This window comes from Schistocerca serialis, chromosome 5, assembly GCF_023864345.2.
Source record: "Schistocerca serialis cubense isolate TAMUIC-IGC-003099 chromosome 5, iqSchSeri2.2, whole genome shotgun sequence".
NCBI lineage: Eukaryota > Metazoa > Arthropoda > Insecta > Orthoptera > Acrididae > Schistocerca > Schistocerca serialis.
The window spans coordinates 103031457-103058859 of NC_064642.1; the positions used below are offsets into that span (position 1 = coordinate 103031457).

The 27403-nt window shown below is 44.9% G+C and overlaps 1 protein-coding gene across 1 annotated transcript in view; it reads right to left on the reverse strand.

The window, feature by feature from the left end:
- Nucleotides 1-27403, reverse strand: part of LOC126481344 (nephrin-like) — a 990728-nt gene that overhangs the window by 22322 nt on the left and 941003 nt on the right. Inside the window, exon 12 of the mRNA XM_050105036.1 lies at nt 4353-4679. Within this exon, the coding sequence (XP_049960993.1) occupies nt 4353-4679 (327 nt within the window). The remainder of the gene's footprint in view (nt 1-4352; nt 4680-27403) is intronic.

A 27403-nucleotide genomic window follows, 5' to 3' on the forward strand; every position in this document is an offset into this window, starting at 1 on the left:
ACTTAAACCTAACTAACCTAAGGACATCACACAGACCCAGTCATCACGGTTGTTCATAAGATTCGACAGTTGGCAATACCGTCCAGAACTTAACATCAAGTGAACAGATATTCGTTTCCTACTGCTGTGACAACGAAATTTCATAGATCAGCAAGAAGTGGAAGAACAGCTGTAAAACATGAATAAGAACACATGAACACCAGCGTCTACGATATACGTAAGTGGAAATGCATAATGTCATTACATCACATGAGCTGAAAGTGTCAGAATTGTTTATAAGCTCAATACACAAAGTCCCAAATACAAGCAAAATTGTCTAAACAAAAACATGTAAGTATTCCAGTCCAGTGAAGGTAAAAAAAAGGAGAAAAGTGTGTGATAAGAAAAATATGTTTGATGATTAGACACTTCTAAAATAATAATTATCAACATAATAGAGAATAACATTCTCTAAAAGAACTCGAAGGTGCATGAGGAAAATGAATCACTGTGCGTTTCTACTTATGTGTCGATATTTAAATTTCAGATATTTATTAACACTTTGAACGTTTTTCTTTCATATACTACTCAAATAAATAGACATATGAACCTTAACTATAACCACCATAATAAATGTGGGATGGACTATAGTTAGGATATGGACACCTAAGTACAGTCCACTCTATTAGTTAACACTTTCACTGCTAAATAGGTTGATTGGTTGATTTGGGGGAAGGGACCAAACAGTGAGGTCATAGGTCCCATTGAATTAGGGAAGGATGGTGAAGGAAGTCGGGCGTGCCCTTTCAAAGGATCCATCCGAGCATTTGCCTGAAGTGATTTAGGGAGATCACGGAAAACCTAAATCAGGACGGTCGGACGCGAGATTGAGCCGTCGTCCTCCCGAATGCGAGTCTAGTGTGCTAACCGCTGCGCCACCTCGCTCGGTTTCACTGCAACTCCATTAGGGTGCTAAATGCGGCTTTGTTGCCACTGTGCTGCCTGAATATTGCTCCTACCAGTACTGAGATGTGGTGCTCCGGCTGCTATGAAATGATTACCATCCGATAGAAACTGTTTGGTGAAAACATTTAAAGTTTGTACATATGACTGACATCTTTGGTCGATAAAATACTTTATTTTGTTACGCTACTCACTACACTATTGTGCTCAACCAAATTAAGTAAACCATTGCACGCATTGCTTAAACTTTGTGTGTAGACGATTTTAGCTGTTACATTGCTGTATATGAAATGTAGACAAGACATAGAAGTTATCCTTAAAATTGAGAGCAGAGAAATATTATATTTCGTGCTAGAGTTATTGGTAGTTATATCCAGAAGTCACTTGCAGCGCACCCAATTCAGTCCCTGTGCCTTGAGAATCATGTGATCATAAAAATTTTCCTGTTTCATAAATGGTTCAAGAAGACGGAACGAAGGTTTCTGCAAATGATAGCACAAGAACAAGGCATGTGTGTTGTATGAACGTTTTTATTGACCGATAGACGCAGGAAACTCATCCACAGCAGTTGCAGGATCGGCGGAATCGGACATGTAAACACGTCAATAGCACTTCAGCTAAACTCAGAGGCAACGGTATAGCACATCTTCAGAGCATGGGAAGCAGTGGAGCATGAAGTGGTAACTCATCAAAAATAGTTCTGAGCACTAGGGGACTTAACATCTATGGTCATCAGTCCCCTAGAACTTAGAACTACTTTTTTTTAAAAAAAAAATCTCATTTTGTTCGCTTTCGTTCGTTTCATCTGCTCGGGGCGGACGTCGTAAGACATCCGTTCAAGTTCGCTGTTGATCGATTAACTCAGTTTTTTATTACAGAGGGCAGCTAACCCTCTGACCGAACACGCTGAGCTATCAAGCCGGCGTTAAACCTAACTAAACTAAGGACAGCACACAACACCCAGTCATCACGAGGCAGAGAAAATCACTGACCCCGCCTGGAAGCGAACCCGGGAACCCCGGCGTGGGAAGCGAGAACGCTACCACACGACCACGAGCTGCGGACACTAATCCATCCTTAGCAGTCAAAGAAAATGTGTTCTTCCATATTACTTGATATTAAAAGCCGGTATAGTGACCCGCCAGGTTAGCCGAGAGCGCTAATGCGCTGCTTCCTGGACACGGGTTGGAGCGCCGGCAACGGATCGAGCCCGCCCGGCGGTTCAACGACGGAGGCCGGTGTGCCGGGCAGCCTGGATGTGGTTCTTAGCCGGGTTTCCACATCCCCGAAGGACCGGGCTGGTCCCCACGTTCTGCCTCAGTTACATGGCTCGCAGACATCTGAACACATTCGCACTATTCCATGGATTACACTCGACGCAGACAGTTGGGGTACACTAATTCCGTCCCGGGTGGTACGGGGTGGCTGCAGGCAGGGCATCCGGCCACCCCTTAATTTATCCTTGACAATTCCGGTTAACCATGCCGACCCTTCATCTTTGCGGGAAAAGGCACAAGTAAAAGAAAGAATTAAAAATTGGAATAGTGGTAATGCTCGTATCACCTCACTGACCACTTGGAAAAAAAAGTTACATATATATGAACTATAAGCTGCAAAATACTATCGCGAATTCTTTAGCGGCGAATGGAGAAGCTGGTTGAAGCCGACCTCGGGGAAGATCAGTTTGGATTCCGTAGAAATGTTGGAACACGTGAGGCAACACTGACCCTACGACTTATCTTAGAAGAAAGATTAAGGAAAGGCAAACCTACGTTCCTAGCATTTGTAGACTTAGAGAAAGCTTTTGACAATGTTGTCTGGAATACTCTCTTTCAAATTCTGAAGGTGGCAGGTGAAAAATACGGGGAGCGAAAGGCTATTTACAATTTGTACAGAAACCAGATGGCAGTTATAAGAGTCGAGGGACATGAAAGGGAAGCAGTGGTTGGGAAGAGAGTGAGACAGGGTTGTTGCCTCTCCCCGATGCTATTCAAACTGTATATTGAGCAAGCAGTAAAGTAAACAAAAGAAAAGTTCGGAGCAGGTATTAAAATCCATGGAGAAGAAATAAAAACTTTGAGGTTCGCCGATGACATTGTAATTCTGTCAGAGACAGCAAAGGACTGGGACAGTCTCTTGAAAGGAGGGTATAAGATGAACATCAACAAAAGCAAAACAAGGATAATGGAATGTAGTCGAATTAAGTGGGGTGATGCTGAGGGAATTAGATTAGGAAGTGAGACACTTAAAGTAGCAAAGGAGTTTTGCCATTTGGGGAGCAAAATAACTGATGATGGTCGAAGTAGAGAGGATATAAAATGTAGACTGGCAATGGGAAGGAAAGCGTTTCTGAAGAAGAGAAATTTGTTAACATCGAGTATTGATGTAAGTGTCAGGAAGTCGTTTCTCAAAGTATTTGAATGGAGTGTAAGCATGTATGGAAGTGAAACATGGACGATATATAGTTTGGACAAGAAGAGAATAGAAGCTTTCGAAATGTGGTGCTACAGAAAAATGCTGAAAATTAGATGGGTTTATCACATAACTAATGAGGAGATATTGTATAGAATTGGGGAGAAGAGGAGTTTGTGGCACAACTTGACAAGAACAGGGACCGGTTGGTAGGACATGTTCTGAGGCATCAAGGGATCACAAATTTAGCATTGGAGGGGAGCGTGGAGGGTAAAAATCGTAGGGGGAGACCAAGAGATGAATACACTAAGCAGATTGAGAAGGATGTAGGCTGCAGTAGGTACTGGGAGATGAAGAATGTGGTGTCACCGCCAGACACCACAGTTGCTAGGTGGTAGCCTTTAAATCGGCCGCGGTCCATTACTATACGTCGGACCCGCGTGTCGCCACTGTCAGTGATAGCAGACCGAGCGCCACCACACAGCAGGTCTAGAGAGACGTCCTGGCACTCGCCCCAGTTGTACAGCCGACGTTCATAGCAATGGTTCACTGACAAAGGCGCTCTCATTTCCGAGACGATTGTTAGCATAGCCTTCAGCTATGTCAATTGCTACGACCTAGCAAGGCGCCATATTCAATTGATATTTCTTATATGAAGCATGTATCATCAAGAGCGATGTTCTACAATAATGGATTAAAGTTAAGTATTCCAGAAGCTACGTACTTTTCGTTATAGCACTCACTAGGTATCCTGTTTCAGACCTCACGCCAGCCTGCGTGAGTTTAAGCGCGTGCCTTTCGGCTTCCTCTCATTCTGTCTAGGCTGTCTTGTCTAGACACAACAAAGAAGCTTGCCCAGGATAGAGTAGCATGGAGAGCTGCATCAAACCAGTCTCAGGACTGAAGAGCACAACAGCAACAACAACATACATGATCTGCAGAACAAGAATGCAGAAATGAGGCTACAGTTGCGCGTGCTGATCCAGCTGCGTAGCTACCTGCGGCAGGCTGAGGGATGACGTCGGGGTTCTTGTCGTCGCCGTCGTAGCCCGGGCCGCCCAGTGCGGCGGCCACGACGGCGGCGGCGGGGTCGCCCTTGGCGGCGATGGCGGCGGCGGCGGGCAGCGCGGCGCTCTTGTCGGGGCTGGGCGCCGCCTGCGCGTCGGCGGCGTCGTTGCGCTTGCGGCGCTGGCGCTGCCTGCGGGCGCGCCGCCGGCACAGCATGCGCACCAGCGTCGCCGTCACCAGCGACACCACCAGCAGGGCCGCCGCCACGCCCGCCACCACGCTCAGCGCCGGAGTCAGCAGCGAGCCGCGCGGCCGCTCTGCCCGGCAACAAGCACACACACGACACACTGTCAGGGCGCCCTACACTGCTGGCGCTAGCTCCTCCGTAGCCGTACCTGACACTGCTCGGCATTAAAACTGTAACAGCGCGAATGTGGCAAGTATACACAATTTTATGAGGGCCGTTCAATAATTAATGCAACACATGTTTTTTTTCTGAGTAATTTCCGTTTAGAACAAGCGCACTTTATTGTGGGACATCGTTGGAATACTCAAGCTTCAGCTGTTGCAGTTTGTGACCGCTCAATGTCATTCAGTACGATCACGACGACACCCCTCGATCGACGTTAGCACTCGTGGTGTCATTCGCCTTCATACATGGCAGTGAACGTTTGAAAATTCGTGTCGCTAGCTCAATGGTCGTCATTTGATTTAAATGTATTTCCCGGTTGACTCTTAATTCAATTACTGCCATGGGGGTGAGGAGAAAGAACACATCTGGCGATACCAGCATTATGCGTATTTAGACGTTCGATTAATCTGAATGGTTTGCAATGTTCCGGCGATTCTATTCGAACTCTATGCTGATGTAACGGCAATGACCATTTTCGCATATAAACATGCGTGTACGTAATGGATGTTCAGTTTCTCGATATAGTTCGTCGCGCTCACACATTATACGTCCGCTGTAAGAACAATTTCATGCATTTACATTTTTGGTGTCCCAGAATATTGGATGACTAAATATTGTGACGATACGTTGTATAAAACTTGCACAGATACTGTTTATCAACACTACGTAATGAAGCCAAAATCGTGGATAAAATTGAAATGTAATTTGTTTATTCACACTTTTCTTTTCACTAACTAAATATGAAACATGATTCGGGATTGGGGGTGATGATCATATCCTTAATTTCAGTATTAGAATAGTCGATATGGTGTTCTGAATAGCGCGTGTCATATAATGTCCAAATATTGACACGACCCAGGCTCTCAATTCGGCACTTAAATATCTATTCGTCGCTCTCGAATTGTTCGATGTGATTGTCTTTCACGTGCACGGTACAATTTAGCGGTGTATGCACTGTTTTTAGTATTTTAGGTCCCCGTTAATTAATGTCTGGTAGTTAGTAAGCGAACTATTTTTATGCTGGCGCGTCGTTTGTATCAGTTACCCCCGCAACCGTCCAAGGATAAGATTCTCTTAATGTTCAGCGCACACGCGTTTCACAATTTTATAAAATGCAGAATTACGTAAACTATAGCTTTCCGTTTCGTACAAGTTTCGTGAGTTCCACAACCATAATAGTTTCCTAAGAGTATTTTTCCCAGCTAACACAAAGTTCGAATTATTTTGTCGGAATCATTTTCACTTCACCCGACAATACACGTCTCTGATCACTTCGTCACACGTGATTTATTTTAAACGTGCTTCAAGAGTCATTAAATAATCTCCTTAACGAATTTCGCAGTCGCGTACCACTTTTTCATCGACTAGCCCGATCACGATAACTGAAGGTAGAGAGCTCAGTAATGTGTTACATGTTCTTTTATGTGTATTAAAAAACAAACGCGCCTCCATATCTTTCTGTCCCGCTTGGTCTTCGCTACTTTGCTTTTTATTACTTATCATTATATTGCTTCTTAGTAATACTGTGCAGTTATCAAAGTTTCGTATTACTTTTTAATTCTTCCAAAATAAAGTTTATTTATCGCCCATTTTAATTAATATTATGCTAATTGACACGCCTGCCCGCGAAGTACCGTTATAAGTTTCATGAACCTCCGATACGTACACTTCGAAATGGCGTCTTTAATCGAGACCTCTTCGAAGCAGAGGGCTGTAATTGAGTTTCCTTGCCGACCGCGGTGGCCACGCGGTTCTAGGCGCTGCAGTCCGGAATCGCGCTGCTGCTACGGTCGCAGGTTCGAATCCTGCCTCGGGCATGGATGTGTGTGATGTCCTTAGGTTAGTTAGGTTTAAGTAGTTCTAAGTTCTAGGGGACTGATGACCACAGATGTTAAGTCCCATAGTGCTCAGAGCCATTTGAACCATTTTTGATTGCCAGTCCGTTTCCGACACGAATTTCTAGACCCCTTGACAGATGCGCACCTTGGGAGCAGTACGTGGATGATGGCGAGGTTACCATGTAGCAAGACATTAGCTCTGATGTCGGCGAGTAGATTGGTACCACGCGGGCGTACATGTCGTCCCAGTAAAGTGCCGTAAAGGTGTCGCACTGAAGGCGGTTATGTTGAAAAAAAGGATTTTGCATGCAAAAAGAGTGGGGAAGAATATGGTGTATCGGAAGTTTGAAAAACCAATCTGCTTTCTGAAAATTATAAGTCGCATTGCTTATTGAACTGCCCCTGTACTTAATGTCTGCGTGTGTGTAATGGGAAGAATACGTCATTAAATCTGGAGGTGAGTTGGGAAGCACAGAGGATGCGAAGAGCTGGAAAATCTGGCACCAATAATGTTCCTAAACCGACTGGTCATGGCATCAAGCTGACGACGAGAACACAGGGCACACAGATTACTGTATTTTTTTAAACATAGCTATGGTACAGAAGGTCACGATTCAAACACAAATTTCCCAAAGCTATTTGGTGGAACTCTCAAAACTCTCTAGAAAGTCAACATTCAAGTTTTCCAAAGATCTTTAATATGCTACAGTAAGGCCGTTTATTTCAGAAGCTGCGTGGCTCTGTAGCAGTGGACTCATCCATGGGGGACATTGGTTCGAATCCCGGCAAATTCCGTAATTTAAGCAAAGGTGTATGTTACAGGGGCATTTTTATGAAGCGTTAAGACAAAAAGGTGGGAAATGTTGAAATATGGAAGTCTTGCTTTTTTAAAAGTTCTTTTATAAAAGATCAGTAATTAAAGATTGGGAATGAAAACTAGGATTTTGTGTGTGACAGGTAATTAGGAATAAAACGATGTGCATTTTTTATAAAAATTACACTAATGGATTAATTATCGTATTCAGTTTATGACCGTTATACGTAAACGTCATAGGTATTGGAAATGAACGGGAAAAAGGAAAAAAATCAATGACCGAAATGATACTCGGTCCAGCTATTACCAGTCCCATGCACTACCGATTTTCTTCATATATTTTACGCCTCACGGAAATGCTCTAAGCTTCTTTGTTCAAAACTTTGAATCCACCAGATGTTGGGTTGTTTTGGGGGAAGAGACAAACAACGAGGTCATCGGTCTCATTGGGTTAGGAAAGGACGGGGAAGGAAGTCGGCCGTGCCCTTTCAAAGGAACCATCCTGCCATTTGCCTGGAGCGTTTTAGGGAAATCACGGCAATCCTAAATCAGGATGGCCACCAGATGTCTAAAGCCCGCCACCCCTCCCCCCCGCCTTTCCACACGACTGTCAACCACTTTGCCACAGAGACACACTGCTTCGCATAATAACAGTCGTTCTTTATTGTATTAAAGATGGTAGGAAAAAAAGAAAATTGTTTTACTCGAGAGTTTCTGAGAGCTGCATCGAGCTGCTTTGAGGGGTCATATACTTCTGACCTTCATGTACGATAAATATAAAAAATTGCAAAAATCCGGTTGCCGCGTGGTCTCCCTGTGGGCTTGCATGAAAGACACGCATACACCAATGCATGATGCTTCAACTCTGTGGCCTGTGCCACAGATATTCAACAGTAGTTCCTGGCGAGGGGTACATGCCAGCCTCTCGGTAACTATAATCAGATGTTTTGAATGTTTAAGATATATGGAGATCATGCTGGACGGGCCAACACTCGAACACATTCTGTATCGAGGTTGGTCTGGAGAGCATGGAGAACAGGCGCTGTCGCCTTAGTTTGTTAAAACATAACGTCAAGGACACCACCAAGATAGGACTCAGAACACCGGCATTAAACCGCTACAGATGTTACTGCTGGTCTTCAATTACCGGAAATGCGAACTTGAGGTTGAAATGGTTCAAATGGCTCTGAGCGCTATGGGACTTAACTGCTGAGGTCATCAGTCCCCTATAACTTAGAACTACTTAAACCTAACTAACCTAAGGACATCACACACATCCATGCCCGAGGCAGGATTCGAACCTGCGACCGTTGCGATCGCGCGGTTCCAGAATGTAGCGCCTGGAACCACTCGGCCACTCCGGCCGGCTCGAACTTGAGGTCTTTGTGACGTTTACCCAATGACACCCAACACCATGATGCAAGGTGATTGGCACCTATGATGATGACGAATTAAATGTGCCAATTTTCGATCTCCTGGCTGCCGGACACGCACAGCGTGATGCTCTACACATAACCTGGATTCGTATGATAATACGATATGATGCCACTCAACTGTCCAGTATTGTCGTCAGGTGTACCACACTATCGGCTTGCCTCTCTCTTTATCTAAATGCCATTCCAGCTCAGATGATAACCCATTATGAGAGAGAAATACGAAACAACATAAGAGCCGTTCTGAAAATTCAGAGAATTACTCCTACTTCAAAAAGTGAAGAAAATTGAAGTGTCAGCAGCAATTAAAGTATGGTCCGTGGGGAAGGTATTTCCTGTCCCAGATCCACTGGCCTACAACATCCGACGCTTCTTCTACTGGTTCTTATATAGAGACAATATGTTTGAAACGCATTTCGACACGCTGACCCTAACATTGGTGTAGGGAGGCCTTACTCTTGTGCGAGCAAGAAGCAATTAGCGAACATGTTCAGTTAATCATGTAAAGGAAAATCACAGCCTAATCCAAAATCTAGTCTCAAACATAAGCCGCAAAGTTCTCCGCCACCGAAAAAAGCTATATGAAATTAGCATTTTATATCTGTACATAAGGCAACATTACCATGAGTCCCGTTATACAGGGTGATTCAAAAAGAATACCACAACTTTAAAAATGTGTATTTAATGAAAGAAACAGAATATAACCTTCTGTTATACATCATTACAAAGAGTATTTAAAAAGGTTTTTTTTTCACTCAAAAACAAGTTCAGAGATGTTCAATATGGCCCGCTCCAGACACACGAGCAACATCAACCCGATACTCCAACTCGTTCCACACTCTCTGTAGAATATCAGGCGTAACAGTTTGGATAGCTCCTGTTATTTCTCGTTTAAAATCATCAATGGTGGCTGGGAGAGGTGGCCGAAATACAATATCCTTAACATACCCCCATAAGAAAAAATCACAGGGGGTAAGATCAGGGCTTCTTGGAGGCCAGTGATGAAGTGCTCTGTCACGGGCTGCCTGGCGGCCGATCCATCGCCTCGGGTAGTTGACGTTCTGGTTTCATAACTAACCTTTTTTGTAGGACTCGCCATACAGTTGATTGTGGAATTTGCAGCTCTCTGCTAGCTCTGCGAGTCTATTTTCCTGGGCTGCGAACAAATGCTTGCGGGATGCGTGCTACATTTTCATCACTCGTTCTCGGCCGTCCAGAACTTTTCCCTTTGCACAAACACCCATTCTCTGTAAACTGTTTATACCAACGTTTAATACACCACCTATCAGGAGGTTTAACACCATACTTCGTTCGAAATGCTCGCTAAACAACTGTCGTCAATTCACTTCTGCCGTACTCAATAACACAAAAAGCTTTCTGTTGAGCGGTCGCCATCTTAGCATCAACTGACGCTGAAGCCTAGTCAACAGCGCCTCAAGCGAACAAATGTACAACTAAATGAAACTTGATAGCTCCCTTAATTCGCCGACAGATAGTCCTTAGCTCTGCCTTTTGTCGTTGCAGAGTTTTAAATTCCTAAAGTTGTGGTATTCTTTTTGAATCACCCTGTATAACCAGCAAAGCAACAAATCAATATTATTTACCAACAGAGACATTTGGTTGATTCAACTGGCTCTGAGCACTATGGGACTTAACATCTGTGGTCATCAGTCGCCTAGAACTTAGAACTACTTAATCCTAACTAACCTAAGGACATCACACACATCCATGCCCGAGGCAGGATTCGAACCTGCGACCGCAGCGGTCACGCGGTTCCAGACTGAACCGCCTAGAACCGCACGGCCACACCGGCCGGCACAGAGACATTTCTTTTGCGCTATCCTGATATCGGTAGTCCTAAATAACTGAAACGAGGGAAAGTGTCCTTGATCGAAACGAAACATCGTCTGGAGAATGGTACCCAAAATCCGCCTCAAATCGGCCGTGAAATCTAAATGGAACATGGTCTTCAATGGTAAATTCCTGACCAATGTTTTTTTTATTGAAGTCTTTGATCACAATATCAATTCTTTTGACGATGAACAGTTTCAGTCAGTAATGACCATCCTCAGATCTTTTCTACACAACGTACTAAAGTAATAAGGCCTTATTACTTTAGGACATGGTGTAGAAAGACCTGGAACACGTTTTAGAAAAACAAAACGAATCGAAACGTATCTTGCATAAGGCGCAATTACTCTGAGATTTTCTTAGCAAGCACGGAAAGTAAGAGGAACTACAGTATAAAAAAGATGAAAGCTGTTATGACTATAAATTGCATGATTATGAATTGAACTGTTAGCCTTGTCATTTAAACTGCTCGCATCGCCCTGGACCCTTTTTCTGACACGAAGATGAATTTTCGCATTTTCCACAGCCACCGCAATCACCAGATCACAAATTATTGTGATTTGTGGTTTACTTTGGAGAGAAGGGTGCCTGATCGCTATACACCACTCTCATCAATACCAAAACTTACCACTATCTTGTAGGATCAGCCAGAACATTATGTTAACAACCTAATAGCCGGTATATCCAAATGTGGCTCGGACAACAGCGAGGACGCGTCGCGGCATGGAAGTAATAAGATCTGAGTGGGTTACCGGATGGAGTTGGCACCACATTTGCACACAATAGTCACTCAGTTCCTATAAATTTCGGGGAGGGGGCGATGAGCTCTGACTTCACTTTCAATCACATCCCAGACGTGTTCGACCGGGTTCAGATATGGTGAGTTGGGTGAATCGCCTCTGTGTTCCTCGAACGACTCTGTCTCACTCCGGGCCTTGTGAGTGGTGCTTCATCTTGCTGAAAAATGCCACTGCCATCGGGAAGGGATGTATGTAGTCTGCAGTCAGTGTACGACACTTCTGTGCCGTCATGGTGCCTTGCAAGAGCTCCACTTGCCCCACGAATGTCCTTATGAATGTTATCCAGAGCATAACGGAGCCGCTGCCAGCGTGTGTCCGTCACGCATTACAGGTTTCAAGGAGCTGTTCCCCTGAAAGACGACGGATTCACGTCCATCCATAGGAGTGATGAAGAAGGTATTGGGATTCATCAGACCATGCAACGCTCTGCCACCACGAAACGGCCAGTGCCGATGGTCATGTGCTTATATCAGTCGTGGTGTTAACATTGGTACATGCATGTGTCGTCGGCTGCGAAGGCCCGCATTAGGAGTCTTCGGTTTACTGTGTGTTCAGACACACTTGTACTCTGCCCGTCATTAAAGTCTCGTGTCAGCTACAGTCCGTCGCCTGAGTTGTTTCACCATTCCGCCCAGTCTACGACTTCCGACATCTGTGATGATGGGAGGCCAACCAATCCCACAACGTCTGGACGTCGTTTCACCTTGGTTTCGCCACGTGTTGAAGGAAATCACAACAGCACTCCTCCAACACCCGACAAGTTGTGCAGTTACCGAAAGGCTGCTGCCAAGCGTCTGGGTCATCACAATCAGCCCTCGGTCAGACACCTTCCCCATTCTACACACGTGCAGCACTATATGCACCATACGTGTGTCTGACTAGCAGTCAATCCTTTCCAAATGACGCTGCTAACGCGTGAACAAGTTTATATCGATAGTAGGTTGATGGTCATAAGTATGTGGCTAATCAGTGTAAGATTCCCGTGACAACCTACAGCCGCTGTATTTATCATTTCCGACATGTCAGGAAACTGCTTTGATTGCCAGTGGTTTTGTTACACAATATTACGCATGGTAATGTGTTGTAATTTTATTGTTGCCATATTTTTCCCCAACTCCTGTATTACAGCCAACCAAAGCTAATGGATACCAAGAAAATATTGAGACTAAATTAATACTTAAAACCGCCGGACGAAGTAAAATGGTAATGTCAAGTATGATCTCAGAAAGTAGGTAACATTTCTAAACCGTTGAAAGTTGAAGCCGCAGTAAAACCTACAACACGTTACGATGTAAAGTACAGAATACTCAGGAAATTAGAGAACATGTATCTGGCATGTAGAAAATTCAGTGGAATACACACCATGCCTACAGGGTCATACCACAGTTAGATCGAGCCTCATTGTTACTTTGTGCCAGGAAGGGCTCTCAACAAGGGAGGTGTCCAGGCGTCTCGGTGTGAACCAAAGCTATGTTGTTCGGACATGGAAGAGAGAGAGTGATACCGGAACTGTCGATGACATGCCTCGCAGAGGCAGCCAAACTGTTACTACTGCAGTGGATGACTGCTACCTACGGATTAAGTCTCGGAGGAACCCTGACAGCAACGCCACCATGTTGAATGATGTTGAATGATGCTTTTCGTGCAGCCACAGGACGTCGTGTTACGACTCGAACTGTGTGCGATAGGCTGCATGATGTGCAACTTCACTCCCGACGCCCATAGCAAGATCCATCTTTGCAACAACGACAGCATGCAGCGTGGTACAGATAAGCCCAACAACATGCCGAATGGTGGTCATGGAAGGTGCCGTAACGGCTTTACGATACATAATGCCATCCTCCGACCGATAGTGCAACCATATCGGCAGCATATTGGAGAGGCATTCGTCTTCATGGATGACAATTCGAGCACCTTGGCGCTCACCTTGTGGATGACTTCCTTCAGGATAACGAAATCCTTCGAATAGAGTGGCCAGCATGTACTCCAGACATGAACTCTGTCCCACATGCCTGGGATAGATTTAAAACGGTTGTTCATGGACGACGTGACCCACCAAACACTCTGATGGATCTACGCCGAATCGCCGTTGAGGAATGGGACAATGTGGACCAACAGTGCTTTGATGAACTTGTGAATAGTATGCCACGACGAATACAGGTATGCATCAATACAAGAGGACGTGCTACTGGATATTAGACGTACCGATGTGCACAGCAATCGGGACTACCACCTCTGAAGGTCTCGCTGTATAGTGCTACAAAATACAATGTGTGGCTTTCATGAGCAATAGAAAGGGCGGAAATGATGTTTATGATCATCTCTATTGCAATTTTCTGTACAGGAGTGGAACTCTCGGAATCGAGGTGATGCAAAAAATTTTTCGATGCGTGTTTGTAACGCGAACTACTAGTAAGTCCTTCAAGTAGAGGTACAAGAATTGCTGGGACGTTTTTCAGCTTAAGAATTTCGAAAAATCTGCCGTAGACATCCATATCGACGAAATTGGCCACTATTTGTTGGTTACTGAAGAAGATTTCACAGTTTTACACTTGCAGGACAAGGTAGCAAGTCAGACCAGCTGGAACAGAGATTACAATAAATATTGTATGAACAGAATACAGGATACCTGAACAACTTTTAAACAAGATTAGTCTCTTATACGCACATCGGTTGCGAGAGTTCCGGCACCTGTAGAGATAATTGGAATAGAGATCGATATAAATATCATTTCCGCCCATTTTATACCTCATGAAATCCATGAGCCGTGTGCGGCCTGCGTTGATTCCGTTCATGACTTGGCATCTTGTAATAGCGATAGTGGCGTCTTGTTTTCTTAGTGTGTTCACTGGCACTAATACGTTTTCTCGCCTTGTCTGCCCGTGAGTGGCAGCAGCAGTGCTTATCTATAGCGAATACTGCGGTACCATCTTTGGAGCGGCGTCGCGTCTCGAGCGAGTTGAGTTGGGAAGCAGCAGCAGTGAGATCCTGACAGCCAGTACTCGCCCAACAACTGGCGACACACGTGCACTGTCCGACGGAAGCGAGACTGCATGACCACGTTAAGGACCGGATTCAGCGAGTCTTAGTTGAAAGGACCGTGACATTCGAGTAGTGTAACTTTCACCTGTGTGTGCCTGAGGCAGCAGCGCGGTTCCGGACTGAAGCGGCTATAACCGTTCGGCGGTGTTTGTTTTAAGGATGTTTGTAATTTTATAATTATTGTCGGAGTGGCCTTCAGCCGAGCAATAATTCCACTTCTTTGGCGATACGGCCTTTTTTTAAGCAAACTTGTTTTAAAAGCAAGGCATTTATATTAAAGGTGCTATTTGGAATTGTTCTTCTAATTTCTAATTCAGGCCTTCAGACGTTTGTTGTTTCAGGTTGTTGCTGAAGGCCTTCTGCCCCAAAATTGTGAAATTTTTTTCCGTGATAAGGCCTTCAGCCATCACTTAGTCAAATGGTTCAAATGGCTCTGAGCACTATGGGACTTAACATCTGTGGTCATCAGTCCCCTAGAACTTAGAACTACTTAAACCTAACGAACCTAAGGACATCACACACATCCATGCCCGAGGCAGGATTCGAACCTGCGACCGTAGCAGTCTCGCGATTAAGGACTGAGCGATCACTTAGTCAATTTTGTTTTTTTAAGAGATTATTTTAAAATTTTAATTTCGTTAAATAAGTTTAACGTATTTATTGTGGAACCAAGAGTAACAGATTACGGCACCATCCTCAATCGTAACTTTATACTGCTCCATCCTGAGTGACCAGCTCTCAAACCACACACTGGATTTTGTACCTCTACACAGCGAGACCTTCACAGGTGATGGAGGTTCGAGTCCTCCCTCGGGCATGGGTGTGTGTGTTTGTCCTTAGTATAATTTAGGTTAAATAGTGTGTAGGCTTAGGGACTGATGACCTTAGCAGTTAAGTCCCATAAGAGTTGATATACATGTGAACTTTTTTTTTTTTTTTTTTTTTTTTTTTAGAGGTGGTGGTCCGGATTGCTGTACACCCCGGTACATCTGTATCCACCAGCACCTCCTCTTGCATTGATGCGTGCCAGTATTCGTCGTGGCGTACTTTTCACAAGTTCATCAAGGCACTGTTGGTCCAGATTGACCCACTCCTCAATGGCGATTCGGCGTAGATCCATCAGAGTGTTTGGTGGGTCACGTCGTCTATGAACAGCCGTTGTCAATCCATCCCAGGCATGTACGATAGCGTTCATGTCTAGAGAACATGCTGGTAACTCTAGTCGAAGGATGTCGTTGTCCTAAAGGAGGTCATTCACAAGATATGCACGATAGAGTATCGAATTGTCTTCATGGATGAATGCCTCGCCTATATGCTGCCGATATGGTTGCACTATTGGTCGGAGGTGGGCATTCACGTATCGTACAGCCGTTACTGCGCCTTCTATGAGCACCAGCGTCGTACGTCGACCCCACATAAGGCCACCCCAAAACGGCAGGCAATCTCCACTTTGCTGCTATAGCTACACAGTGCGTCTAAGGCGTTCCGCCTAAACGGGTTTCCTCCAAACACGTCACCAACGATTGTGTGGTTGAAGGCGTATGCGAAACTCATCGGGGAAGAGAATGTGATGCCAATCCTGAGCGGTTCTTTCGGCATGTTGTTGGGCCCATATGTATCGCGCTGCATGCTGTCGTTGTTGCAAAGATGGACCTCGCCATGGACGTAGAGAGTGAAGGTTCACATATTGCAGCCTATCGCACACAGTTAGAGTCTTAACACGACGTCCTGTGGCTGCACAAAAGCGTCATTCAACATGGTGACGTTGCTGTCAGGGTTCCTCCGAGCCTTAATCAGTAGGTAGCGGTCATCCACTGCAGTAGTAGCAGTTTGGCTGCCTTTGTGGGGCATGCCATCGACAGTTCCTGTCTCACTGTATCTCTTCCATGTCCGAACGACATCGCTTTGGTTCACTCCGAGACGCATGGACACTTCCCTTGTTGAGAGCCCTTCCTGGCACAATGTAACAATGTGGACTCGATCGAACCGTGGTATGACCCTCTAGGCGCGGCTGAACTACAGACAACACGAGGTGTGTACCTCCTTCCTGGTGGAATGACTGGAACTAATAGGCTGTCTGACCCCCTCTGTCTAATAGACACTGCTCATGCATGATTGTTTACATCTTTGAGCGGGTTTAGTGACATCTCTGAACAGTCGAATGGACTGTGTCTGTGATTCAATATCCTCAATCAACCTCTGTCTTCAGGAGCTCTGGGAACCGGGGTGATGCAAAACATTATTTGATGTGTTTAGTATCGGCATGTAGTTAAAAATTCAGTGCTTATAAGCTTTCGAATTCTCATGTATTATCCGAAAACATCAGAAACCGAATAGTGCAAATGTTTAATTTAACCGCTAGACAACGAGGACAACGACAATCACGAACATTCTAGAGAGATGGGTCACATATTTGTACGTATTGTGTCAGTATTGAAAAACAGAAAGGGAGCGACAGTAAAACGGTTTTAAGAAAGTAAAAGGAGAACTTCCATCCGAAGTAAAATTATCTCAGAGTCCTTAGGATGTGAGAAACTGTCAAGGGAACGGCTAAGCCTCTTAGAACAAAACTCTCGTTAGCCAAGTTATTGTTTCCGACATCGAAATCCAGATTTATCACAACTGTTTGCATTCGTTAAATGAAATTGTATTCCCGCTATCTTGGACGCAGATTACTTCTGGCACGCTTTAACTCCTGGTTACTCGAAGTGGCTCTACATTTCTCTTGGCATCACCGTCACTGCAGAACCCAACGGCACAAAAAAACTAATTTATAGGAAAAGGGGGAGACATAATTCAAATGGAATGCGGTGTTAAGAGCACGGCTTAAGACCCTGTAGATTGAGGACAATCGCCGTATGACTTATTTCATGGCTCTCTAGCCAATAGCGGGCAAGGCACTGCAGGAAATTGGGGCTGTCATGCGGGAAGATCAATAAGGCTTAAATAAAACGTCCTGCGTGACAATTGGCACGCGAACATTTATGGCGGTGACGTGGAGGGGGCGACCTGATCCGTATCGAACTGCAATGGTCGCCACGCGCCCCTCCTACACTCAACTGAGTGGTTGGATGTGGCCGCCTACTCGCACGCGCACACGGCTATCATCAACATTTGAGGGGAACGCCAGTGTTCACAAGATCCACGTTTTAACCCACGTTTTGTTCTCCGTCACCAGCTAAGTGCTACAGAATAGTTTCAAACAGGTCCTCGAAACATCTGATGGTTCAGAGTATTTTCGACACTAGGCGTTTGTGGGAACACGTGCAATAAAACGATGGGAAATTTTCCAGCACGGTATTCTAGCTGAAGAGATGCCACTTTGCATAAGTTACACAGCTCTGTAACGTAATGGTGTGTCAATAGGCTTTTCCATTATCGTGTCGTCTCCTTGAATACAGGCTGTTCCGGATTAAAAGGAAAAATAAAACACCAATACTCCATCCGTACAATCCTCGGAAGGCTCAACGATACCGACCGATCGCCGCGTCATCTTCAACCATAGCTGTCACTGGATGCGGATATGGAAGGGCATGTGGTCAGCACACCGCTCTCCCAGCCGTTGTTAGTTTTCGTGACTGGATTAAGAACAAAGGCTGAATAAATACACTCCTGGAAATTGAAATAAGAACACCGTGAATTCATTGTCCCAGGAAGGGGAAACTTTATTGACACATTCCTGGGGTCAGATACATCACATGATCACACTGACAGAACCACAGGCACATAGACACAGGCAACAGAGCATGCACAATGTCGGCACTAGTACAGTGTATATCCACCTTTCGCAGCAATGCAGGCTGCTATTCTCCCATGGAGACGATCGTAGAGATGCTGGATGTAGTCCTGTGGAACGGCTTGCCATGCCATTTCCACCTGGCGCCTCAGTTGGACCAGCGTTCGTGCTGGACGTGCAGACCGCATGAGACGACGCTTCATCCAGTCCCAAACATGCTCAATGGGGGACAGATCCGGAGATCTTGCTGGCCAGGGTAGTTGACTTACACCTTCTAGAGCACGTTGGGTGGCACGGGATACATGCGGACGTGCATTGTCCTGTTGGAACAGCAAGTTCCCTTGCCGGTCTACGAATGGTAGAACGATGGGTTCGATGACGGTTTGGATGTACCGTGCACTATTCAGTGTCCCCTCGACGATCACCAGTGGTGTACGGCCAGTGTAGGAGATCGCTCCCCACACCATGATGCCGGGTGTTGGCCCTGTGTGCTTCGGTCGTATGCAGTCCTGATTGTGGCGCTCACCTGCACGGCGCCAAACACGCATACGACCATCATTGGCACCAAGGCAGAAGCGACTCTCATCGCTGAAGACGACACGTCTCCATTCGTCCCTCCATTCACGACTGTCGCGACACCACTGGAGGCGGGCTGCACGATGTTAGGGCGTGAGCGGAAGACGGCCTAACGGTGTGCGGGACCGTAGCCCAGCTTCATGGAGACGGTTGCGAATGGTCCTCGCCGATACCCCAGGAGCAACAGTGTCCCTAATTTGCTGGGAAGTGGCGGTGCGGTCCCCTACGGCACTGCGTAGGATCCTACGGTCTTGGCGTGCATCCGTGCGTCGCTGCAGTCCGGTCCGAGGTCGACGGGCACGTGCACCTTCCGCCGACCACTGGCGACAACATCGATGTACTGTGGAGACCTCACGCCCCACGTGTTGAGCAATTCGGCGGTACGTCCACCCGGCCTCCCGCAGGCCCACTATACGCCGTCGCTCAAAGTCCGTCAACTGCACATACGGTTCACGTCCACGCTGTCGCGGCATGCTACCAGTGTTAAAGACTGCGATGGAGCTCCGTATGCCACGGCAAACTGGCTGACACTGACGGCGGCGGTGCACAAATGCTGCGCAGCTAGCGCCATTCGACGGCCAACACCGCGGTTCCTGGTGTGTCCGCTGTGCCGTGCGTGTGATCATTGCTTGTACAGCCCTCTCGCAGTGTCCGGAGCTAGTATGGTGGGTCTGACACACCGGTGTCAATGTGTTCCTTTTTCCATTTCCAGGAGTGTAGTTACAAAAGTACCACGATCGTTAAGAAAGTTTTATAAAACCGGGGCCAGTACCCCTAAGTTCCGAGTAAATATTCTTTGCCGTTTATCTGTCTATATGGTACGATTATTTTAATCTACTCGTATATATTAGCCCTTCAATTGTTATATCATACAGCCAGCGTCAATAACTAATCACTTCTCATAGGTCAATATTGAAATGAAGGATTAACAATGTTTTGTGCCAATACGTATGTTGAATCAATATTGAAAGTACATGTATACAGTCGCTAAAACCCATAGTTAGCTTAGCTGAACATGTTTTATTGTTAAGAGTCAGACGCCTCGTCTATCGGAAGACACAACTGCACATTTTGAAAACCTTACTGCAAGAATTCTTGTTGCTCTGAGTTATAATCAGAAACTTTATACAGCATACTATATACTCATTATTGCCATAGTCTTTTTTTATTTATGTTATTTTTTTTTAAAATTTCATGTGGCACATCACAAATTCCTCTCCTGCGGTGTCCTCTTCATTTCAGAGTAGCAATTGTATCCTAAGTCCTCATTTATTTTCTGGGTGTATTACACTCTCTGCCTGCCTCTATAGTTATTATACTCTACAGTTCGCTCCAGTACCATGGAAGTTATTCCCAGTGATTCCCGTGTGTTCCTTTCTTCGTTGATTCTAAAGAGAACCTTGTCATTCCTTGTCTCATCAGTCCAACAAATTTCCAGCATTCTTCTGTAACACCTCATCTCAACCGCTTCGATTCGTTTCTGCTCCGATTTTTCCACTGCCCATGATTCGCCACTATACAATACTGTGCTTCAAATACATAATATCAGGAATTTCTTCCCAAACTAAGGCACGTGTTTGACATTGATGGTCTTCTCTTGGGCAGGAATGGCCTTTTTCCATGAAATACTCTGTTTTTATGTCTTCCTTGCTTAGTCCGTCATGGGTTACTTTTCTTCCTCTAACTACGTTTAGTAGGCACGTGTTTGACATTGATGGTCTTCTCTTGGGCAGGAATGGCCTTTTTCCATGAAATACTCTGTTTTTATGTCTTCCTTGCTTAGTCCGTCATGGGTTACTTTTCTTCCTCTAACTACGTTTAGTAGCAGCAGCTGGCTGAGACACGAGTAGCGAAAGGGAAGAAACTGATTTTGTGACATTTTATGAGTTCGTAACCAGAAGTGAATTAAATAGTCTCATCTGTGTGCTTTGGTAGATTAGTTTCTTGAATTTCTGCGTATAAGTTTAATACTTAATAGACACAGTTCTCGAGCGTTCTCGCTTCCCACGCCCGAGTTCCCGGGTTCGATTCCCGGCGGGGTCAGGGATTTTCTCTGCCTCGTGATGACTGGGTGTTGTGTGATGTCCTTAGGTTAGTTAGGTTTAAGTAGTTCTAAGTTCTAGCGGACTGATGACCATAGATGTTAAGTCCCAAAGTGCTCAGAGCCATCTGAACCATTTTTGAACAAAGTTCTCGCGTTCTCGTTTCTGCCGTAAAGTAAACCAGTCTTGTTAGTTATTACAAGATTCTAACCAGGAGTAAATTCCAGAATGAGATTTTCAGTCTGCAGTGGAGTGTGCGCTGATATGAAACTTCCTGGCAGATTAGAACTGTGTGCCGGACCGCGACTCGAACTCTGGACCTTTGCCTTTCGCGGGCAAGTGCTCTATTCATCTGGAAACAACCACTAGGCTGTGGCTAAGCCATGTCTCCGCAATATCCTTTCTTTCAGGAGTGCTAGTTCTGAAAGGTTCGCAGGAGAGCTTCTGTAAAGTTTGGAAGGTAGGAGGCGAGGTACTGGCGGAAGTAAAGCTGCGAGGACGGGGCGTGAGTCGTGCTTGGGTAGCTCAGTTGGTAGAGCACTTGCCCGTGAAAGGCAAAGGTCTAGAGTTCGAGTCACGGTCCGGCACACAGTTTTAATCTGCCAGGAAGTTTCAGGAGCAAATTATTTAGTCACACCTGAGTGCTTAGGTAGTTTAGTTTTTGAACCTCTACATATTAATCCAATTTATTACACACAGTTCTTTTCATAGTGTCTACTGCAGAGTTCCTAGAGTGTGTCGATAATTGTTTGTTTGTCTGTGTAGTGTAGTTTTCCCTGTTCTATAGTATGGAGAGGGATTGGTGATGCTGTGTGCGGGTACAAGCCGAGTTGGTGACACTTCGCTCTCAGCTCCAGGCTGTGATGGCCTCGGTTACACAGCTTCTGGCTTAAATGGATGTGTATCACTGTTGTCGGCTAGCCGTGGGGATACAACATGGCTTACCAGTCCTCCGATCGGTCGTCACCGGTGGCTAGCCAAGTTACTGCTCCCACGGAGGTTAACCTCTCACCCGTGGTCGAGTGGAAGGTCGTCTCCAAGCGTAGCAGCCGGCGAAAGGGTTCCCAGGGGGACGCACATAATGCCTCCCCAATTAGTTTGACAAATAGGTTCCAGGTTCCGTCTGTGGCTGACACTGTTGCTCAGCCACATGCAGTCACCTGTCCTGTTTCAGAGGGAACCTCTCAGCCTGCATGATCCGGGCAATCACAGTGGTTGGGTTTACTGGTAATTGGCAGCTCCAGTGTTAGGCACGTTATGGGTCCCCTTAGGGTCATGGCGGCCAAGCAGCGTAAGAAAGCCAATGTGTGCTCCTTGTGCATTCCGGTAGGAGTCATTCCAGTCGCGGAACAGGTCATTCTGAATGCAATGAAGTGCACAGGCTGAAGCCAGCTGCTGGGGGTGGCTCACGTCAGTATCAATGACGGATGTCGCTTTGGATTGGAGCGGCAGTCATAAGCGGTAAAGGCTGTCAGTCTTGCTTGCTAGATGAAAGCAGAGCTCACCATTTGCAGAACTGCCGACAGGACCGATTGCGGACCTATGGTACAGAGCCGAGTGGAGGGTCTGAATCAGAGGTCCAGACCATTCTGTGAGCATGTAGGCTTGCTCCATACGGTGATGGGACTTCGGATTCAGCTAAATAGGTTAGGAGTCCATTACACTCTGGAGGCGGTTACAAGGGTAGCAGGAGCTGCGTGTCGTGGACTGGGCAGTTTTTTTAGTTGAAGGGACTCTGGCAAACAAAAGAAGTGTTTCAGTCTCAAAGAATGCAGGTCGAACACAAGAAAAACATTGAACTGGGAACCGTAGGTGTATCAGTTGGAAATTGTCGAAGCTTTGTTGGGAAAGTACCAGAACTCCAAGCTCTAATAGAAAACACTGATTCTTAAATCGTCATAGGCACTGGAAGCTGGCTAAAGCTGCAGGTAAGTTGAGCAGAAATCATTGCGAGGGCCATACGGTTTTCATAATGTTCATTTGGCTGTGGCTTGTTTTATGTTGTTCAAATGGTTCAAATGGCTCTGAGCACTATGGGACTTAACATCTGTGGTCATCGGTCCCCTAGGACTTAGAACTACTTAAACCTAACTAACCTAAGGACATCACACACGTCCATGCCCGAGGCAGGATTCGAACCTGCGACCGTAGCAGTCACGCGGTTCCAGACTGAAGCGCCTAGAACCGCACGGCCACACCGGCCGTCTTTTATGTTGTTAGAAGGTAGTTTATCTTGTAGCGAAATTGAAGTAGATAGTCTCTTTAAGTTACTATGCGTAGAGGTCATTCTTGGCAAACGAAATGAAATAATAATTGAATCCTTTTACCTACCTCCCAACTGAGATGGCAAATGTTCAATGAAAACTTGAGTCTAGTTTCAGACACGTGCCCAACTCGTAATGTTGTAGTTGGTGGCGACTTCAGTTTACCTCCGATATGCTGGCGAAAATTCAGTTTAAATCAGGAGGTAATCATAAAACATCAATCGAAATTGTTCTAATCACATTCATCGAAAATTATTTCGAGCAGTTAGTTCATCAGCCCACTCGAATAGCAAACTATTGTGAAACCACAGATGATCTCTTAGCCACAAAGAATCTTAAGGTAATAACGAGTATCGAAATGAACATAGGGAGTAGTGAACACAGGGTTCTCGTAGCGAAAATTAATACCGTAACTCGCAAATCTTCCAAAAATAAACGTAGGGTATACCTACTCAAAAAAGCAGATAAAGGCTCGCTTCACGCCTTCCAGAAGATCAATTTCCAATCCTACCAAATTGACACGGTAAGTGTAGACCAGATGTGGCTGAAAATCAAGGAAATAGGATCGATAGATATTGAGAGATTTATACCGAATAAATTAACAAACGACGGAGCAGACCCCCATGGTACACCAAACGTATCACAACACTGCTGCACAAAACAACGAAGAAAGCATACCTAATTTAAACGAACGGAATATCTCCGAGATTGGTGATCTTCTACAGAAGCTTGAAATTTAGCGGGGACTTCAATGCGAGATGCGTATAATAGTCTCCACAACGAAACTTTGTCTCGAAACCCGGTAGAATATCCAAAGACATACTGGTCGTATATAAAATATGCTAGCAGCAAGACATAATTAATACCTTCCCTGCGCGATAGCCGTGGAAATACCATCGATAACAGAGCTGCTACAGCAGAGTTACTAAATACAGCGTTCGGAAATTCCTTTACCACAGAAGATGAAGTAAATATCACAGAATTCGAATCAGTCAAGATGCGTAACATAGGAATAGACATCTTCAGAGTAGGGAAGTAACATAAATCACTTAACTAAAGTAAGTGTTCCCATCCAGACTGTACGCCAATTAGGTTCCTTTATAAGTATTCTGATGCAATAGCTCCATACTTAACGATCACATAAAACCGCTCGCAGGCCGGCGTGGCCGAGCGGTACTAAGCGCTTCAATCAGGAACCGCGCGACCGCTACGGTCGCAGGTTCGAATCCTGCCTCGGGCATTGTTGTGTGTGATGTCCTTAGGTTAGTTAGGTTTAAGTAGTTCTAAGTTCTAAGGGACCGATGACCTCAGATGCTAAGTCTCACAGTGCTCAGAGCCATGTGAACCATAAAACCGCTCATTCGTCGCAAGATCCGTTTCCAAATACCGGGAAATTGCACAGGTCACACCAATATTCGAGAGCGGCAATATGAATAATACACTAAATTGCAGGCCCATATTATTAACGTCAATATTAAGAAGGACTTTAGAAGATGTGTTGTGTTTGTAGATTGTGAATTACCTCGAAGAGAACGGTCTTCTGACACACGGTCAACACGGATTTAGAAAACATCGTTCTTGTGAAACACAACTAGCTCTTTACACACACGAAGTGTTGAGTGCTATTAACAAGGGATTTCAGATTAATTCTGTATTTCTAGACTTTCATAAGGCTTTTGACACACAAGCAGCTTGTAATCAAATTTCGTACTTATGGAATATCGTCTCAGTTATGTGATTTCATGTAAGAAAAATTAGAGTTCGTAGTAACTGACAGAAAGTAATCAAGTAAAACATAACTGATTTCTGGCATTTTACAAGGTAAAGTTATAGGCTGTCTGCTGTTCCTTATCTATATGAACGATTTAGAAGACAATCTGACTTGATGTCTTAGAGTGTTTGCAGATGATACTGTCATTTATCGTCTAGTAAAATCATCAGGAGATCAAAACAAATTTCAAAACAATTTAGAAAAGATATCTATATGGTGCGCAAATTGGCAACTGTCCTTAAATAATGAAGAGTGTGATGTCATCCACATGAGTACTAAAATGATTCCGTTAAACTTGGGTTACACGACAAACTAATCAAATCAAAAGGCCGCAAATTCAACAAAATACCTAGGAATCACAATTACGAACAATTTAGATGGGAAATAACACACAGAATTCCAATCTCCATCAGGATTCACTGCCAGTACTACGAGGGTTAGGCAGGAGGTGAGACAACTTGGATGTCACGGTCGAGCGGCTCCTCATAAGCCACACATCACACCTTGCTTGGTGTAAGAAGCGTAAGCATTAGACGATTGAACAGACGAAAGACAATGTGTGGAGCAACGAATCACTGCACACAATGTGGCGATCCGATGGCAGGGTGTGGTTATGGCGAATGACCGGTGAGGAAAGTGACCCAAAGAATGTGATTTACATGCAAAATAGAATATGCAACAGTTCTGCAAAAGAGAGGCTTCGCTTGTCTATCCTCTTTTGGAGTACTGTTGCGCTATGTGGGATCCTTATCAGATAGGATTAACGGAGTACATCCAGGAAGCTCAAAGAAGAGCACCACGTTTTGTATTGTCGAGAAATACGAGAGAGAGTGTCACGGACGTGATACGGGATCTGAGGTGCACATCATTGAAACAACGGCGTTTCTCTTTGCGGTGGAATCTTCTCACGAAATTTCAATCACCAGGTTTCTCCTCCGAATGTGAAGATATTTTGCTGACGCCAACCCACAAACGGAGGAACGATAATCGTAATAATATAAGGGAAATTGGAGCTCACACGGAAATATATAGATATTCATTTTTTCCGCGCGGTGTTCGTGAGTGGAGTAATAGAGAGTTATTGTGAACGTGGTTCGATGAACCCTCTGCTGAGTAAGCAAGTAGATTTAGATGGAGATGTACTTCGTGATTACCAATTTCGATGTTAAGTTCACTGTTGTTCTCATTTCTCTTGCTTTTCATTACTCTTGACTTTTTCCAGTTTACTTTCGAGGTTCTTTACTCTTCACGCTTCTCATCCCATTGCACATATCTGTTTTCCTCAGAAGTTCGAAAATCTTGTACCATAATACATTATAGAATGTTTCTTTGTTCTGTAGTCTTCGCGCTATTCATTCCATTGCACATATTCTGTTTTTCTCAGATGTTCGAAAATCTTGCACCATAATACATTATCGAGCGTTTCTTTGTAGGCTTACAGATCTTATGTGAGTCTCTTAAGTTGTTGTCACTCTTGCTTCCATTATCAAGCCCAACGTCATAACTGCATCTATGGCGCCGTTACCTTTCCTAAAGCCAAACTGATCATCATCTAGAAAATCCACAAATGTGTCAACATTAACATTGCAGGCGGAGAGAATTCAATGAAGGCTTCTATTGAGGATGAGAAGCTGGGGAGATGGGAAGGGGGGGGGGGGGGGGGGGACGGATTGTCTGCTTATTCGGCAAAAGAAATGGAAGCCCATTTGGAAGACACTGGGGTTCCACTACAACGGGCCGAGTTTAACAGAGCTTTCGAAGACTTGAGATCAACTAAGGCAGAAGGCATAAGCAAAACCCTTTTGGAATTGCAAAATTCCTTACGGGAAATGGCACTCAAACGATATTATATGTTCGTGTGTAGGGTCTATAAGCCTCTAGACATCAGACTTCCGGAAAAATATTCTCTACACAAACCTGAATAGACCAGATAAGTTCGAGAATTATCACATAATCAGCTAAACAGGTCACACATCTAAGCTGCTGACAAGGATAGCATATTGACGAATGGATGAGATGACGATGAATTTGGCTTCGTTAAGGATATAGGCACCAGAGAGGCAGTTATGACTTTGCACATGATAATGGAAGTAAGACTGAGGACAACTCAAGACACGTTCATTGGATATATCGATCTAGAGGATAAGGTTCGACAACGCAGAATGGTGGAAGACGTTCGAAATCCTGAGAAAGAAAGCTATAGGTAAATATGGGTAATACAATATGTGAAAGACCAAGAGGGACCAATAAGATTGGACGACCAAGAACGAAGCTCTCGGATTAAAAAGGGTGTAAGACAAGGATGGAGTCTTTCACTCATACTGTTCAATGTATACACCGAGGAAGTAATGACAGAAATAAAATAAAGTTCCATGAGTGGGATTAAAAATCAGGGAGATTTGCTGGTGACATTGCTACTCTCAGCTAAAAAGATTAGAGGACCCAATGAGTGGAATGAACAA